This window comes from Pyrus communis, chromosome 10, assembly GCF_963583255.1.
Source record: "Pyrus communis chromosome 10, drPyrComm1.1, whole genome shotgun sequence".
Taxonomy (NCBI): domain Eukaryota; kingdom Viridiplantae; phylum Streptophyta; class Magnoliopsida; order Rosales; family Rosaceae; genus Pyrus; species Pyrus communis.
Genome location: NC_084812.1, coordinates 2,968,307 through 2,987,428, shown reverse-complemented (window position 1 = coordinate 2,987,428; position 19,122 = coordinate 2,968,307). Strand labels below are relative to the sequence as shown.

Below are 19,122 nucleotides of genomic sequence, written 5' to 3'. Positions count from 1 at the left end.
AAATACAGGGAAAGTCGGGAATTGAAATGATTTCAACCTGTAAATGCTTGGGAATGAAGAATCAGAATGATTTCAATTTCTATTCTCGCCAAGTAAACGTGTTATATGTGGGTTATGCCAGGGCAGACCGGGTTGTGTGCGCGTCCGGCTTGTCCTCTTGAGGTTTCACCTGAAATCAATTAGCGACAGAGGAGTGACCCAACTTCTCGATACGGAACAATTCTTCACATTCTCACAAGTCACCTTGGGGGTTAAGAGGGAGGGATTCACAGAATAAAACATCAAACAAGTGAAAATTGAGTAAAACTGTGGATTTATTTCATAAAATCTGAGCCTTCGGTTTATATACAACGGCCAGAAACAATAATCCACAACAAATCCCTGGTTCCTTTTACAACTACACTCCAACAAGGCTGAAATCGGTAGATTTGGATTACCTTAAAAATGTGTTCCCTGAAAGCTTTACGCAATAAATAACGTAGCAATTGATAGCATCACAATCCTTTGAACTCAAAAAGACTGAATGTGAGAACCTGTTGAGGTCGTATTTACAGGGCGAAAGTCGTCAAAATCAGAGTCGGAACCCATATCTTCGTAATCGGGCCAGTCACCAGGTGAGGCGGAACCCATATCTTTGGTCTCAGGGACGTGCAGCTCGGATAGAGGAACTGGAAGAGGCTCTTCACTGAAATACTTGTCCTGCAGGAGCTCCATAGCCGTAGCTCTCTTAGCTGGGTCGTAACAAATAAGTTTCTTCACCAGAGAGACTTCGGCAGGGGAACAATTGGTCAGGCAGGCCTCTATGCCGACTGGATTTTCTACTTTATTGAACGATATTATCCTGTAATCAGGAAGTTTAAGACACCCCGGCCACGCCTCCTCAGTTAAGTTGCCCAGAACACTAATGATTCTGCTGAGCTGATCGATATCAGCAGTTCCAGGAAAAAGTGGCTCTAGCGTCAAAAGCTCGGCAAAAATGCAGCCCAACGACCATAAATCTATCTCTAAACCATAGTCTATGGATCCGTAGAGTAGTTCCGGCGCTCTGAACCATCGAGTCCCAACACAGGATGTCAGAGCTCCATTTCTATCATTTCCGCCCTCCGCCTCATAAGAATACGAACCCCTGAAAAGATCATCGTCTACGTCGCTCGCTGTACATGTTGCTAGACAAGATGTATCTCCATCAGGAACGTTTGTATCTTTATCCAAACCTTTTGCCTTGACCTCATCTAACACTCGAAAATATTCCTCTTTGCTCATAGTTCCCTGTTCTTGAGCTCTGTACCCTTCTTCACATGACTCATCTTTTTCGGGAATCACTTCAGGTGGCTGAAAGGCACTCTGACTAGGAGCGCTTCGTTCATACGGGTGTGGGTTTTCATCAGGAACATATCCCGGCTCCAAGAGTAGGGCTGGGCAAACGGGTCCTGGACCCGCGGGTAGGGGCGGGTACCCGTTGTTTGGGGCGGGTAAGGGCCGGGTCCAAAATTTCTAAACACAAAACGGGGCGGGGCGGTTCGGGTATACCATATTAACGGGGCGGGGCGGATCTTGAAATAGAAGTGGACGGGCCCCCGGCCCGGCCCGTTTCTAGAATGAATAATAGAAGAAAAATTGTTTCCTCTTCCTAGTCTTCTCGAACTCTCCTCCCGACTCCTCTCATTTCACTCAGACCTCTCTCCTCCTAACTCTCTCCGATCATCCTAGCTCCATACACCACCGCTATCATCATCACTCAGACCTCTCTCATCCTGATTTGCTTCTATCTTCCTCCCTCCGTCCGCTGCCATCATCATCAAGCTTCGATCTATTTTCCTGACTCACTCTCTGGAAATCAGTTTCTCTCCCTCTGACAAACTTAAAGGGACGAACAATGAAGTCGAACAACTCGTGTACCCAGCAAGGTAAATATTTTCTTCTGCTTCCTTTCATTTGCTGCGATTTTCACATGGATCTTGCTTGTTTTTTGGTTGTGATTTGATTGAAATGGTCATCTGGGTCTGTTTTTATTTGATTTTTGGAGCTGGGTTTTTGTTCTTTTGGGATTTAGTTTGGTTTCTCTGTTGAAATGTGTTGGGGGTGAGTTGGATTTGCGGTGAGTGAGTTCTCTGGGTTTACATTTTTATGTTCAAAATGAAATTAGGGTTTTCTAGATTTAGGGGTTTTGTTGAGTTCTTAAATTAAGGTGAAATTGTGTGTGTGATGTTCTTGTTTTTGGTGGGGTTTTAGTGGCGGCATTGATGTCGGTGAAGAGAGATATGAAGGATGAGTTGCTTGTGATGGCCGGTTGGGATATAAACTCCGTTGATCCTTGCACTTGGAACATGGTTGGTTGCTCCACTGAGGGCTTTGTAATCGGAGGAAAGGCTCGCAATTTTGGTGGTGTGATGGTGCCGGATTTGAAGGGGGTTCGGAAAAGGGTTTGGAATGGGATTTGAATGATTTTAAATTGGAGAAACGGAGAAGGGATGTTTTTGTGGAAAACCGAGAGTTGAATAATGAAGCTGCGTCTCTGAATCTTAAACTCGGCGGGCAAACTTATCCCATTATGGAAGAAGTACAAACCGGGAAGAAAACAAAGACAATTGGGAATTTGGGACTACTTCAAACCGTGCAGTTTGTCAGGTGGAGGACTGTAAGACTGATCTTAGCAAATATGCACTGTAAGTACTTGCCTTATTCATTGTACACTTCTGTCTTAGTGAAGCATTCTATCTCAGACTTATTTGAATCCACATATTATGCCATATATAAATTGCAGCTAGTAGTTCTGATCAAACAAAGGATCAGGATGTCGTATCTCATTTGTTGAGGAGCTTAGCCAATCTTATTTGAATTGTATTTTGAACTTCAGATGTATTTGTCTAGATGAGATAATATTCTTGTATCTCCTGTATAGAAAGATCGTACAGCAGCATTATATAGATTAATGTGAATCACAAAGTTTACATGGTATTCGAGCCTCTGACCCTCTTCTAGGATCATTTTTTTCCCAATCTCATGGCTTCTCTTGTATCCCCAATATTTCTAATCTGGTGTTTGTCAACCTTTATGAAACGAATTACCTCCAATGGGAATGTCAGGTGAAAACCCTTCTTGGTTGGCCAAAATTACTAGCAATTTATTGATCTATCTCATCCTTGTCCTGCACCGACTGCTGTCACCAAGTATATATTTTCTGCTGTCAATCATGTTGATCACTGTCATGGCACCCGGAGTTCCCCCAAACACTTCAGATGCATGGTAAAAAATAAGTTGTGCACCCTTAATCTGGTAAGTTAATTAATTAAGGGCAATGATCATATGAACTGTCCCAGTGAAGTGATCAGGGGAACTCCAGGGAACAGCTGACAATCTCTCTCTCACTTTTGTGGTTTCTTGGCAAGGCAATGCAGTTTTGTGCAGATTGCAATCTGTGCAGTTTTCTGTGCAGTTTTGTGCAGATTGCAATCTGTGCAGTTTTGCAATATGTGCAGTTTGCAATCTGTGCAGTTTTGTGCAGATTGCAATCTGTGCAGTTTTTGTGCAGATTGCAATCTGCAATCCGTACAAATTTTTTTTTTTTTTTCAAACAACCAAAAAAAAAAAAAAAAAAAAGGACCCGTGGACCCGGCTCGAACCGGCCCGTTTCAACCGGGCCGGGTAATGTCCGGTTCTTATATTAGAAAATGTAATCCCCGGCCCGGCCCGCCCCGTTCTCTTTGAACCTAGGTCCGGTCCGGTCCCTTCAAAATTGGGCCCGGCCCGGCCCGTGCCCAGCCCTATCCAAGAGTATCCTAGCCTAAACATCAAAACACGATACATAACACAAACAATTCAAAGTCATTGATATGTAAAATCAAACAAGGTACGAATCAAAACCAAATACGAAGTAAGTACTGGCATAAAGCCGGAAATATGAATCTTCACTACAGATAAAAGATGCTAATCTTCTGCAGCCACTGGCATGTTGAACAAATTATTCCAACCTTTCTAAACTACAAAGAACAATGTGATAAGCTTCCTTAAACTTTACGTTCAACAAATGCCGGAACACGAAAATTTCGATCCAATGATATATCAAAACGAATTAGTCTGTGTTTTCATTTCATCCAATCAAATAATCTCATAATTCAAAGTCAGTCAAAATCTATGAAACTTTTGATTGAAATCCCTCCGCCGCTGTAAAAATTCATGTAAAAGTTCCAATCTTTCAACCAAAATCGATAAATTTAACAAATATACATTATAAACTGATAATCCAAAGCAGCTCCCACAAAATCTAATCCGCTACATGTATACATTTATAATTTTTAAACCAAAATTTCCCAATTTTCTGCTGAAATAAACAAAATTCAACAAAAAAACCCACAAAAATTCGAAATTACCTGACCAAAATCCGCCAGCTTGAGAACTCCATCGTCCCCAATCAACAAATTACAGGGCTTCAAATCGCGGTGGACCACCATATTCCGATGACAATAGTCAACCCCCGATAGGATTTGCAGCATCCACCGCTTGACCTCACCGCTCCCAATCCCACCCTCCCGTTTCTTGGCGCTTTTGATCACAGTGGCGAGGTCAGTGGTCAGGAATTCGAGGACGAGCACGGCGTCCTCGTCCTCGCGCCAAAAGTACTCGTACAAAACGAAGACGTTGGGGCAGTTTTGGAGGGCCTGGAGGGCCTCGATTTCTCGGAACGCCGACTGGTAGTCGTGGACCTCCTTGAGCGCGACGGTGAGGTCGTCGGAGAGGCGGATGGCTCTGTAGACATCGGAGTAGGCTCCGGATCCGACCCGCTCCAGGATCTTGTACTTTGCGATGATTTCGGGTCGGCTGTGGATGCTCCAGCTCTTCGCTGGTGGAGAGTCCATATTAATCGCGCGAGAGAGACGCAGAGAGAGAGAGAGGGACGGCGAAGGAGAAAAAGATGAAGAGATGCGCGAGCAAACACGTGCGAAGTTTTTTCCTTCTTTTCCTGAAACCTGACGTCCGTACGTGACAAAGAAGATTAATTTTTTTTTTAATTATTACAACCTATATTATTATGGAAGTCTTAACAAACATATTATTTATTTTTAACGTTAAGTATATTTTTACTTTAAAAAGTTACTTTCTGTATTATTCACTTACAACATTTTTTTTCATTTTGATTAGAATTAAAAATTTTCAAGTTATTTTCATTAATTTTCTTTATTATTATATTAAGAGAGGTGAGTTTAAATCTGGAACACAATGAGTTAAAAATGAAGAGGTATTGGCTGATTTTCTCCCATAACTTGTAGGAGCGGCCGATTTCCCCATAAACTTTAATTTTAGCCGGTTACCTTTCTGAACTTTTACATTTGGTCAATAATTTTACCTTTAGCCGATCATTGCTGAACTTTTATAATTGGTGAATTTTAGCTGATTACAGCAGCCAATTTCCTAATATGAACAAAAGGTTGTCCATATTAGGTATAAAATTACCTTTTTACAATTATAAAATTAAAGTTCAAGAAAAAATTGACGAATTATAAAAGTTCAATGGTAATAGACTAGAAATAAAATTTAAAGAGAAAATTGGTTAATTATATAAATTCATAAGGTTAATTGGTTAAAATTAAAGTTTATGGGAGAAGTTGGTAGTTCCTTACAAGTTCAATGAAAAAATTAAATCAATTGTCAACAACCATATCATATAGTTTACAAAATATAATTCAAAATGACGGTCTCTGTAGCATAATTTTCTTGTAAAACTTGGCAAAACCAAAAAGGCCAGCCTTGGTCCTAGTGTCTCTCTCTGCGGGTGAACCCATGAATGCAATGCTAAAATCATAAAGGTGGATGGTGGAGAGCAGATTGATACATGGGTGACCTGCAGTGTTTCTAGTAGGACCACTGCATTCATAATTTCTCTACCAGACACCCATTACTCATCCATCTAATTCCTTCTGCTCTCATTCATTAGGGTCTTTCAGGACGAAAATTCTTGAGTGCGTCCATGAATAACATACGTTGCTGAATTAAACGGCTAGATGTGTGCTAATCAGTGACATTTAGCGGGTAAATCGGAGCCACTTAAACAGAAGAACAAAATATTTTCTTGGTAGCAATGCAGAAGAGAATGAACAATTCCCTCCGTTTCCCACTGCTTTCAGTTGGCAAAATAAAAACGAACATGTTTCGGATTAAGTTAATATACTTGAAAACACAATACACACATAAGTATATATGGCCTGTCAGGATTAAGCCAGTAAACCCCCAAAAGCAACTGCATAAAACAACGTTACGTTCCAGACCGCAGGCGGTTGGCATTCTTTGGCTTCGTCCTAAGCATCACAGCCTCCACACACAATGCTCCTGCAATCAGTAAGAGCAATGTGTTCTTTTTAGTAAACGAAATGTCAGTAAATTGCGTTTAAAGTTCAAGAAAACGATTACCATAAGACCGATCATAAACTCTTCACTAGGGTGATGCCATCAATGGAGAGGACAACGATTAAGCAGTCATTCTCAAGTCTCGACACCATCTCACATCTTATATGCCTAGTCACTTTCGATGTCTTTGCTTTTCGTTTCAAAATTTTAATTGAGGAATTATTTGGCTATGTTTGGATATGACAGCATAGTTATGTTCATCCCTAATTAGTTCGCCATATGACCTCCTTGGACCACAGGTAGCGAACATTTAATGAATCGAAGGACACATATTCTAAGTTTCTAACCATTTTTGTCCTGTTGGTGTTTGGTTTCTTTTCTCGTTTTCACTTCGCTGATGACATGTTTATCTAGTGATACATATCGATCTGTAAGCTGAGGGCAGAGTTCAAGATCCTCGACTCAAGTAAGATTTTGTGATTCGCAAAAACGAATAAGATTTTGTGATTTGGTTTATGAAACTATTGTCATTGCGTGAACGGCTAAACCTCATCGTGTTATTATTCCTTGAGTTGAACAGAAACTATTGGGGTAACATAAAACACCACAGTATGAAAGCAGTACTTACGCAATTGAGCAAGCAGATCTCCGGCGCCTTTTCTTCTGAGCCATATCCTTCCTCCTCGGAGGTTGAAGAACAACCTTAATCGCAGTATCGAAAACAGCTTTGACATTCTAATCAAAATCAAGCAGAGTTTGTCAATAAGCATTCTTTTTCAAGCAAGAACATATACTAATTTATCACGCTCGGCAAAATAATTGTGTCATTGACAACATTAGGCATGAAATATCCCGGGAATTTTAATTATATTCTTCTAAGTTGTCTACCTGCTGAGTTTTCGAGCTGCACTCGATATAAGCTGCAGCACCTACTTGCTTTCTCAGCTCCTCACCCTGCATGCTAAGCATAATTAGACACTTCCACATGAACACAAATGCCTTATCGAAACAACAATGTTGAAGAACCGAAACAAACGGAAACAATTACCTGAGCAGAAGTTATGATGTTGGATGATCCCATATGATCAGCTAGGTACCCCATGTCCTCACGAATATCTTAAACACAGAGAAATATATAAGCAAAAATGCTGATAAATTATACTCCTAAAAGACACGCTAACAAGCCATCGGAGAAACAAAATCGCCAAGTTATTGCCTTACCTAGCTTTGTCCCAACAAGAACAATCGGAACATTGGGAGCAAACCTACGAAGTTCCGGCATCCACTGCGAAAATATACCAGAATGTATGTATCTTAGTCGGTAAAACATCAAATCCAAGCATCTATGTCAGCACAAATGAATAATCAGCCATGGAATCAGTACCTTCTTAAGAACGTTCTCATAGCTTGCCCTACTAATTAAGGAGAAAGCTAACACAAATATGTCTGCACCTCTATAACTCAGTGGTCTCAACCTGCTATAATCCTCCTGGCCTTAAAAAATCAAAACACAATAAAGGGTAATCTGTAAAAACTCAAAAAAAATTAACCAAAAATCCAATCTCCAAACTTTCCAGAAATCAGCAACACTAAAAGTGCAACCCCAAGCCAATAAGGCTCCCCGCTTTGTGAGGGTGGGGAAACGTCTATCGTACGCAAAATTTGGTGCAAGGAAAACACAAAATTTACCTGCAGTGTCCCATAGCCCCAGGTTCACTATGTTCCCATCAACAGCAACATTTGCACTAAAATTGTCAAAAACTGTTGGTACATAATCCTGCCACAAAAACATAGAGGATGTAATTTTTATTTTCTTTTTAGTTTTAGCTTGATCTATGACAGAAATCCCATGAAATATTCAAAAAATTAAAAAAAACAAAGGAAACAAAGAGCATTTTTTAGGTGGATATTTAAAGTTACGAGACTCACAGTGGGAAACTTGTTGCTGGTGTAACAAATGAGCATACAGGTCTTCCCAACAGCTCCATCACCAACAGTGACACATTTAATGAACTTAGAAACACTCATTCTCTCAACCCCACAACTTGAAATTAACACCAGCTAGCTATTAGGTAATTAAGCACTTGAGCCAAAAGCACTTCTAGTTCTAGGACATATGTAAATGTGAAATGAGCTTTATAAAGTTGAGCTTAAACAAAAAGCTGAACAGAAGAAGCGGTGGAAGAACAAGAAGCAGAAGTAGTAGAACGAGAGCTCAGAACATTGTCTGGCCTTTTGTTGCGGTGTGAGATGATATAGAAGCCAAGTCCTTCTTCTAATTTCAAGAAGAAAGATTTAAAATTTAAGAGAGAGAAAGTTAGGGGGGAGAGAGAGGGAGAGAGAGATACGTTACTTGTGGTCAAACGGTCTACAGCTCCACTACTTTTTGAGTCCCTATAAGCAAATTTTCAAATCCAACAGAAATATTTTTTGAATTTACAGAAGAAAGGGCCCCTCCTCCTTCATTTTTCTATGCTGGTTTCCAACTTGCAGTCACATTCATGGCAAGAAATGAACTTCCAACAGTAAAACTGTAAAAATGCAAATTTTTTTACCGTTTCACCATCTGCATTTCAGTGCTTTTAGATACTGGAAAGTAATTTGTATTTTCAAAAGATTGAAAAAAGGCATAATTTTGTTTTAAAATTGTTTTCTATTGTCTTTTAATACAACTTTAGTGGTTAAAGTATTTTATTCATCAAATTGCCCAAAGTTCAAGTTTTATTGATGTCTCAAAAAGAACAACAATAAAACGGCTATATCGTGTTTAAACTTATTTCGAGTGTTAATAACAATTTTCGAACAAAACTGTATTTTAGATTACAACAAACAATAAAATGGCTTGCATTACTATATCTAAACTTTTTTTTGGGTTTAATTTTTCTGGGTGTTTCCCAAAATTTTCCCTCGTTTCTTGACATTTTTTTAGTAAGTGCATAAAAAACCAAAGTATTTCTTGAAATTATGCTGTGAGAGAATACTTGACGCAAAATCAAAGATAGACACTTTATAATTTATATAGCCAACTTCATTTAATCGAAAACAACAAGATTTTTTCAATGTTTTGTCATGTTTGCCACGTAGAAATAGAACAACAGTTGAAGGGAGTTTTATATATTTTAATTTTCTGTCTTTTCCTGTTATGTTAAAATACTTGGTTAATTTATAATTATTCAGATAATTTAAACTGTCATAGAATCTATAACATTTTGTTTATCTTTGCTAATTGCCATTATCTCTGTGATAGACGTGCAACGCCTGGACCGATTGTTTTAAATATAAATCCACATGCTTGATTGCCGACCGTTGTTTTCGATTTGTCACGCATCTCAAATTTATTTTTTTATTTATTTTCTTATGAAACTCAAATATTTAATTAATTAATCACCTCTTCAACTTAAATATAAATATTCGCAATCAAGTCAACACTAATTTTTTTTTACTAAAACTGTTTTATAAAATAAAGTATATTTTTGTTAGGTTATTTATTGGTAACCAAAATCTAAGCATTTTTTGAATGATGATTATTTGACAAATTGCCAGTGTTTGGGGTTTCTCATGTGATCCTGCATGGTTTGTGCAAATGCATGTATGCTGCAATTTTTGGAAGGATTAAAATGTAGACTTTATTTTGCCAGATTCATAGCACTTTAAAAAGTGGATGTAGCTGGAAAAAGGACGAGAGAGGATCTTGCTCGATCCTTTTTGTGAGGATCTCGAAGATCTTTCAATCACATATATTTCTTATATATTGTGCAGTTAGTTTTCGTTAGGTAATATTTATATTTAATTTTAAAAAAAAAATTACAATGATTTATGTCCGTACGATGTACGATAAACGAATGTGATTTGAGTATCCAGCTATGTTTCTCACTTAAAAAAAACCCGAAATTGGATATGGCGAAGGGGTCCAGATTCACCTATCACAGTTCGGATGGAGCTGTAGGCACAAGAAGGCAGATTGTCTAACCTCCTGTTTCATCCCCTTCTATTTGTACGGTCATGGTTAAGTTACATCAACATTTTATATTTCTGTTGTTTTTTGTCTTATTATCTCTATAAAAAATCAATATAAAATATTGACGTGGCTTAACCGTGACCGCACAAAAGAGGAGGGAATGAGAATGACACCCAAACAGGATGACAGACAATCTGCCTCGGTAGGCACAATCACCCAAACTCCAAAAATCACTATTTTCTTAATGTTCATTTGACTCATTTGTTAATATAAAAATTCTACGATGCTCTAGTTTATGACAATTTATCGAAGCAATGGAGCAAAGAAATTTCAATTTTTTTCATGATATTTGAGTAAGTTGTCTCATCTCATGCATGAAACTCAACCGTCATACGTAATCTGCATCTTCCAATTTGTATTATCCACATGTTAGGCTCGAAAATTTGTCACATATGAGGAGGCGTGTTGAGAATAAGTTTCACATTGATAGGAAGAAGGAGTTTGCATGTGCTTAAAAGTAAGTTGAGTTACTCTTCATATTATCAATTAGTTTTATGACGGATTCTCAATTTCTTCATGAATCAATAATCTAATTAGGTGTAATTTATGCTTTGATGGATACAAGACAAATCTTTGTTAATATTATCGAATATATGTTTCCTTCCTTTCAACCTCAATACTTAAAACATGTTTATTTACTTAAAACGAGTCATGTATAGTGGGGAGAAAGAATGCAACTGAGAATCTGAGATCAAGTACTCTTATAATCAATCTAATTATTTATTTTTCGAGTATTTAATATTATTTAATTTCATAGTGTGCTGTAAGCCCATATGAACTAGTAATTAGAGTAGTTTAAACACCGATGCGTTCATAAACACACAAAAAATTCAAAATTTAGAATAACTCCGATATTCATTTCAACTCATTCTAATATATAATATAAACATGCTTAATCATGTGATTACGGGTTGGAATCTCATTCCTTGATTTGGGCTAATCTATGCTTGAAAAGTTTGAGACACCATCATATAAATCCTCCTCAAAAACAGGGTGAACACAATGTTCAACCCTCCATTCACGCTTGAGACAGTCACCTTGACATCTCCATGTCATATAAATCCTCCTTAAAAACGAGATGAAAACAATGTTCAACCCTCAATTCACGCTTGAGACATAATCACCTCAACACCTCCATGTCATATAAATCCTCCTTAAAAACGAGATGAAAACAATGTTCAACCCTCGATTCACGCTTGAAACATAATCACCTCGACGCCTCCATGTCATATAAATCCTCCTCAAAGATGGGCGGAAAACAATGTTCAACCCTCCACTATGGATTCTGGAAGAATCTATTTTTCACAAAAAGCTGTAAAATCCTTATCATCATTTAAATATCCTTCCTCATATATCACAAAATAGCTCCTTTATTTTCATTACACAAACTACTAAACAGAAGATTTGAAGATCCACATAGATATAAAATGTCACCCGACTAAAATGGCCGGAGACGATACAGATAGGGAGGCTCAAGTCTCAGATACAGAAGGGAGCAAGCTGGGGGTGAGGGAATGTAAATATTCAGAGAGCCTTGAGGATGTCTTCGGCGCTGGAGATGGTAAATTCTCCCCCACTCTCGATATTTGCGGCCTTCACCTTGAGGTCTTCGATCAAGAGAGCAAACCTCTTAGAACGAATTCCGAGCCCTTTCTCTGAAAGGTCTAGCTCCAGGCCAAGATCACGGGTGTATTTCGCTGAGCCATCAGCAAGAAAAAGAACGTCTTTGTTCTCGGGGTATGTTTTTGACCAAGCCTTCATCACAAAGGGATCATTCACTGCAAACACAAATCAAAGCCTTAAATCCGATATCTGATTCAGCAACATTTGCAATGGATCAATCAAAGGGATTCTCTTGAGCAATTGATAGACCATATACAAGCTATCATTCGTGAGCTGATATAGTAGCCTCTGTTACAACACCACATCAAGTAACTACAATATACCAGCAATGCATACAGCGACAAGGGGAGGGTAATAGCAAGAAGAACAACTAATCGAATCTTATGTTATGAAGGTGTGTTTGTGTCCAATACGGAACAACTAAGAACAAGCAAACTGCAAGTCTGCTGTAGATTTACTAGCACTGACTACGAAATGCAATTGACGTTCCACCCCATCAGACGATGACCGATCAAATATTTAGGAACCCTTAAGTAATCCACCCCATCAGACGATGACCGATCAAATATTTAGGAACCCTTAAGTAATCACTCTCAGTATACACAGGAAGCATTTTCCTAACTCTACAAGATATGGGGAGGGGAGAATCAAACTAATCGAGCTACAAGCCCCTTGCAAGCAAGTTCTTTGATCACTAAAGTTAGCATTAACCTTAATCTCTTGTATCCCACATACAACTCTCAAAAAAGTTAATGGCATTTATCATATGATCTAGCAAGCCAAATCACAATCACACGTACAATCCATGATCAACAGAGCGAAAGGGCAAAAGGGCTTTTCTGTTTTCGGGTTAGTCCATGAATTCACACCTCAATCAAATTCAAAGAATAAACCTTGAAAAGTTCAAGTAAACTGAAATAAACAGAAAATACAATTAAGTGAGAAGTAATACCACTAAGACAGAGAATTTTCTCAACACCCTTCGATTTAAGCTCGTCTGCTTTCTCAATGAATCCAGGCACATGCTTCAAACTGCACAACCACAGCATAAAACCAACCTCAAATTCTCGGCAAAATAATTAATAATCATTCAGAAAAATCTACAATCGTCCGATTAAGAACAGTCACCAATCTAAACCGTCCACTTCACAAGTAACAAATTCACACCAAAGCAAGCAACTTTACCAACGTGGGGCTCATTTTACAAACATTTTCCTACCATTTTCCCAGGAACCAAACAGTGGGTACCGTTTGGCAGAAAATTCTATATCCCGAAAGTTCGGAGATCGAAAGATTCGAGCTTTACCTGCAAGTGGGGGTGAAGGCACCGGGGACGCCGAAGAGGATGACTTTTTTGCCGGCGGCGAGGGAGTGGACGCTGACGGATTGGACCTTGTCCTCCTCGTCGAAGTAGGCGAGAGTGCCGTCCGGAATAACATCGCCGACTGCAATCGGAGCCATAGCTTTGATCTGCTGTTATGGTGATTGAATTCGTTGATCGTACGGTGAATGATGAGTGATAAGGACTACTAGGGAGTAGAGTGTGGTGGACTTCAGTGATTTTATCAATTGGATTTGATAAATATTTTGGGGTCCGGTTTTTATTTTTATTTTTATTTTCTTTGTTGTGGGTAGAGAAAGTTTTACATACAACGTATTTATTGTACGGTAATGTATTGGTCTGCAGACTAACAGAAAAATATTTTTTAGACAAAAGGGGTCCTCCCGCCCAAAAAAAAAAAGGTTTTGAATAGAGAAATCACCATTTCTTGTGGATACAGAGAATTCTAGCTGCATAAACAACTGGAAAACGGAATTCTGATACTGCTAATTAATGATAGCAGCTTCTTTCTCTTCTTAAATTTAGGGTCGAAGAATCTTTATCTTAAGGATAAGTTTTTTAGAATGTTTAGAATATATCACGATGCATTACAATTGATTTATAGAGATGTATTATTGCACAGGAAAATATCTCTCTATCTCAAAAGGTGGAAAAAAAGTGTGATTTGAGAATAATTTTTTCAAGTCCTGTCTAAAATGGGAGCTCGAGTCCATTAAATATACTCTAATGTAATATTATATGTAGGTTTGGGGAGTCCCTTTTTTTTTTTTTTACACGACGTCATATGTAATAGGCTCAGTTATATAAATCCAGTAATAAATATATGATGATTTATACGAAGATACGAAGTTTTGTTTGGATTTTTTTGTTTGTTTTTATGCATAGCTTAAGGAATAAAATACGATAGCTTAGTGACACAATTAAGTACATATATATACTATGGTATTTCAAGAAGATAATGTAATTTATATTCCTATGCCTTAATTTATCCGTCGGGGCAACAAACTTTGAGCCTTTGGAACTTTACCGTGCATCAAAGTTCTTTGGTGGCAACGCCAAGTGTTTCTTTTTTTTTTTCCCCAAAGCAGCAGCTGTCACTTGAAGAAATCCAGTAGAGAAACTGTTTGAGGAACTTGAACAAATGGAAGATCCCAAGAAGAAGAGAACAGTGGACAAGAACATGAGCCCTACAGGGACTCAAAACCCTACAACCCAACCAAGTTTAACCTGAATATAAACTATGACTGTCGCTTCAAGCATGACTGACACTCTAACTGAAGCATAATACCGACCGAAGAAGCTCCGGCCGCAAGCGCCCTTCGTTCTTCAGGTTGTCTGGATTGTCCCGTTGATCGGCATCAGAGGCCAAGGAGCACGGTTTGATGCCACCGGATCCTGACTGACATGATACCGAGTGAGGCGAAGATAAGCATGACTTGAGCTGTGCTTGCTGGAACGCATTTGTATTTGTACGGGTTGCAATGATGTGGCCGTGCTTGTGGAAATATTTCTGTTAGCCATAGCACAACCTTTCCGTTCACGAAAACATATGTGAACTACTATTGGACATACAATGTATTACAAACGTGTAATCATTTCACTTCAATTGGGCTCTTCCAGTATCCGGGCACCCTTTCCTCCCTATGCAGCATAACCAGGTCCAGGAGCATGTTGAGGTTCATCGATTACAAGCGGATTCGTGAACTTCAGATGATTAATTTTTGTGTGCATGTAACATATGTGACAACATAACGTAATTCCATGGAGAATTAGGGCAAATTTTGCTTACAAATAGGCTAACGATTGTTCCCAAAGAAATCACATGAAACCGACCCAGAGAGAATCGGAGAGAAAAGCTCTGACATAGGCGTAAAATTCAACGTGGCTGACCACAAGAACAAGATACTAGCTCCGATAGCGGCGTCCAAGTGATATCCAAATACCAAGTACATGATCATATGAGCATGAAGACCATAGCTTGCAACCTTTTCGAATGCCTCTTTTGCTGCACACAAAAAGTAAAGTTATAATAAAAAAGTAGAGTTGTGCTCAAAACTTGGGATACCGCAGGTAGTCCGGCTATGAATCATATATCCGTTCCTTACGAACATCCTGCACAGAGAATGATCTGGCCATATAAGAGAGCTTACAAAATGATAAAAGGCATGGTTCTAAGGCCACCCTTCATGCTTGTTTGGTGGTGGTTTTGGTTTGGTCTGAAGAGGCCAGCTTCATCGCTGCACCCATTATTTTGGTCTCAGAAGAATGCGATCTTTGATATATATATATGTGTGTGTGTGTGTGATGTCAAAGAACGTAGTTAAAAGAGATGGACATAGATAGAGATTTAAAAGCTTAAATTGGGTAGGCAGAGATGCCCAAAACTGTTTGACAACAGGTAGAGATGCCCACAAATCTTTTAACTTACCGGTGTGAGATCGAATGATCTATGAGAGCATATGTGGCTATTTGGTATTCACGTACAATAGATAAGGATGATTCTAGAGAGACTACATTTTGTAGATCGCATTTAAACTCTCTTCCCAATAGAGATAGGGTCCACAATACAAGTAGGTTCCACTCTATTAAATGTGGTCTCCCTACCATTTTTTTTCAGTAAGTAATGCTAGATAAACTATATTTTGTAAACTATTTGACGTTGTTGTTAATAATTGAATTATTACTTAACTATTTATTAGCGTGCTTATTTCCTATTAGTATCACATCAATCATTTGCAAAGTTTCAATGAATGATTCCTTTACTAACACAATGCAGCCAACTCTATTTGTTAGAACAGCTTCCATTGAGTCTCTGCACCTATTCTTTTTTATTCTCGGTTTATGAAACCCTTGTTTATTTTCATAAAACAGGATTTGGCTTAGGATTGCTCATTTAAAAAGTTGGACTACTTAGTATCACTCTTTTTCAACAAATAAAGAGAACACTGTCTTCTAAATGACGGAAAATGTTAAGAAAATCATATTTTTAGCCCATATTTTATATATCATATGATGTGGTTGTTGATGACTAGATTCTTTGTTACATCATATAATTCACAAAATATAATTTAAATATATGGTCTCAAACACTACTCTCTAAATAACTATTACAAGACACTCATTTCCGACGTCAGATATATAGCACTCTCAAACCCAAGTTAATCTGGCAATGATAATATATACAACGCCATCTTACAATTAAGATGCCAAGCGATCGAAATGATTCGACAAGAGATTGCAATTGCATATATAGGGTACATAGACCGAACTTAAAAGTGTATATCATAGTGCCTATATTTTGTTCCTCATTTCGTCATGAGGAGTTCCAAATTTCAGCACTTTTAACCTTGGAGATGCTCTCTAGCACTTCGAGAGGAAGAACGTCTCCAATCACAACCACCATCTTGCTCTCCAAGTCTACTTTGTAAGAAGTTACGCCTGTAAATATATCAGCAGCATTTGGTTACAAGATAATACGTACGTAAGTATGTTATGTTATGTATGTATGTATGTATGTATGCATGTATCAAACAAGATAATTTATACCTTCTATCTTTGAGATATGCTTCTCAACTTTTTTGGCACATCCATGACAATGCATGGAAACCCTTAGCATAACCATCTGCATAATTTTTTTTCGCCAACAGAAAATCAATCAATCTTCTTCGAACAAACATTGAATCTACTGAGTTATCCAAATCATTCTAATCTTAGCCACCAAACGAGGCCAACAGAGAGAGAAATGAAACGAGAGAATAATACCTTGGGCTTCAACTGAAAGGCCAACGTCTGTTTTCCGGCAACGACATCCTTCAGTTTTAGAAACTGATCCTTTTTGCCGGTTACCAACGGACTTCTTTCGAACTCGTCTTGGTGTTTCGACCAGTTCATGCAGAAACAAGAACCTGAGCCAGCAGAAGAAAGACAAAACCTGTCCAGCACCCCGCCCAAACTTAGCTTCCCCATTGCAACAACCAGCACAAACTTCTTAGCCAAACAAACAGAGACACAAATCTAAAGCCAAACAGAATTTCCCAACACAAGTAATCTCTACACCCGATCTGCCCTTCCCAGATAACCACCAACCAACTCCCTCAGTGTTGTAATCCAACGCAGACCAGTGTGAACATTATAATAGTGTGGGGGATAGAGAGAGAGAGAGAGAGAGAGAGAGACAGAGAGAGAGAGAGACAGAGAGGCTAAGGTTCAAATATTCATTGGGGAGGCCAAATTAAAGCTGTGCAGAACCCAATGAAGCCTATGAAGGAGGAAAGGGAACAAGACCCAATAATTTATAAATTGTATAACTCAGCTGGTCAAAAAAATTAAGTAGGGGATCCAAAAACCCAGAAAAAAGCAGTGCTTTATAAACTGTAAACCAATTCTTATACCAGAAGAACAAAACCCCAACTAGATTTTATCATGTGATCAGACTCCTAAATTCTCCAAGGTATTGAGTGAGAAAGTTTATTTGAGATGAAGCTGCAACTAAGCTCTCTCTCTCTCTCTCTCTCTCTCTCTCTCTCTCTCTCTCTCTCACGTGACAATTCTGCTAAAGAAAGAAACCTAATATGAAATAAAAGCTGGTGAGGATGTGCCTGATATGTCATATGACTGAGAGGTGGATGGAGGGAAGAAAAGGAAAAGCTTACAGTGACCAATGGAGGAAGTATAGCAACATACCACACTTTATGACATGTGATGACGACTAGGAACACATCCAAGTTAGAGGCAAAGAATATGTTTATATATATAATACGTAGTTCAAATAATTTGGATAAGCATCATGAAAAGTGATTTATGCACACTATTTTTCTCTAGCTTTGCTACTCACAAATACGAGAAATGTTTAAAAAACAGTAATGTTTGGTGAGCGCCCAAACTAATTGCGTCAAGATAAGTGCATGTTGGTCGTTTAACATAATATTAAGAGTAAAGTAGAGTGATTAACCACCTAATCCGCTTGGGTTGATGAACCCCTCAACTAACCCGAAAGTGCTTGTGATGATTGATAATATAATTCATAAAACACTACAAGAACTGAAATATGTTGATAGTTTTGTCATGGCCTTGAATATCAAACGGAAACTGGGACAGATGGCCATCCATTATTGGAGCCCCATGAGCTCACACTAACAATTATATGATAGAATAATTTCACAATAAATAAATAAATAAATAGTTGGTCCATGTGAAATGGTTCTTTAAAACGTAAATGAAACCAAATTTGAAAAAGACTGTAGTGAAGAAGACATGTTAGTCACGTGAGGAGTACATGATTATTGCTAAATGCAAACAAAAAAAAAAAAAAATTGGGTGGCAAATTGCATGTCTGTAAAACTAGAGGGGAGCAGGCACCACTCATATGGCCTGGTTTTGTTGGGTGACCAACTGGAGTGCTGCGCCCTTTGGTTATGGAGTGATGGACAGAGTTGCATTTTTCTGCTGATGGACTGGGAAATGTGGTCATGACAGCAATGACGGGGGATTTATTAGGTTGTACCACTAACATGACAAGTTCTAGCATAATCGACGTATGTCTGCGAGACCCCTCACACATAAGTGGGTCTAAGTAGAAACGATGTGTAGGTAGGTTCACTTTTTGCATGAGAGGCACCGCATTGAGACGTAATATGCTAGTTTCTCCACTCACACACCCACATCGATGAAAAACCACACCAACTAGAAAATGTATAGTGGAAACACATGTTTGTAAGCATATTTCAAATATATGCCCTTGTGCAATGCATGAAACCTAAATATTTTTTAAGGTGTGTGAAGGAAAACTGACCTATCA

The 19,122-nt window shown here is 38.5% G+C and overlaps 4 protein-coding genes across 4 annotated transcripts; all 4 read right to left on the bottom strand.

Annotated features, from left to right (window-relative positions):
- Positions 1-296: 296 nt before the first annotated feature.
- On the bottom strand, positions 297-4,935 carry LOC137747156 (cyclin-dependent kinase F-1-like). Its single transcript, XM_068487188.1, has 3 exons — positions 4,371-4,935; positions 2,675-2,678; positions 297-1,415 (listed from the first exon to the last, which is right to left on the bottom strand). The coding sequence occupies exons 1-3, from the start codon at positions 4,854-4,856 to the stop codon at positions 511-513; spliced, it is 1,395 nt and encodes a 464-aa protein (XP_068343289.1). The 5' UTR covers positions 4,857-4,935; the 3' UTR covers positions 297-510.
- Positions 4,936-6,127: 1,192 nt separating this feature from the next.
- LOC137747706 (rac-like GTP-binding protein ARAC7) lies at positions 6,128-8,508 on the bottom strand. The gene is made up of 8 exons (XM_068487866.1): positions 8,272-8,508; positions 8,032-8,119; positions 7,727-7,836; positions 7,564-7,627; positions 7,391-7,458; positions 7,231-7,296; positions 6,971-7,077; positions 6,128-6,324 (listed from the first exon to the last, which is right to left on the bottom strand). Exons 1-8 carry the CDS (start codon positions 8,368-8,370, stop codon positions 6,294-6,296), a joined length of 633 nt encoding a protein of 210 aa, XP_068343967.1. The 5' UTR covers positions 8,371-8,508; the 3' UTR covers positions 6,128-6,293.
- A 3,165-nt stretch (positions 8,509-11,673) lies between these two features.
- On the bottom strand, positions 11,674-13,524 carry LOC137746680 (peroxiredoxin-2-like). Its single transcript, XM_068486685.1, has 3 exons — positions 13,290-13,524; positions 12,936-13,015; positions 11,674-12,138 (listed from the first exon to the last, which is right to left on the bottom strand). The coding sequence occupies exons 1-3, from the start codon at positions 13,442-13,444 to the stop codon at positions 11,885-11,887; spliced, it is 489 nt and encodes a 162-aa protein (XP_068342786.1). The 5' UTR covers positions 13,445-13,524; the 3' UTR covers positions 11,674-11,884.
- A 2,970-nt stretch (positions 13,525-16,494) lies between these two features.
- Positions 16,495-17,433, bottom strand: LOC137746659 (protein SODIUM POTASSIUM ROOT DEFECTIVE 2-like). The gene is made up of 3 exons (XM_068486661.1): positions 17,088-17,433; positions 16,872-16,947; positions 16,495-16,763 (listed from the first exon to the last, which is right to left on the bottom strand). The coding sequence occupies exons 1-3, from the start codon at positions 17,289-17,291 to the stop codon at positions 16,639-16,641; spliced, it is 405 nt and encodes a 134-aa protein (XP_068342762.1). The 5' UTR covers positions 17,292-17,433; the 3' UTR covers positions 16,495-16,638.
- Positions 17,434-19,122: the final 1,689 nt, after the last annotated feature.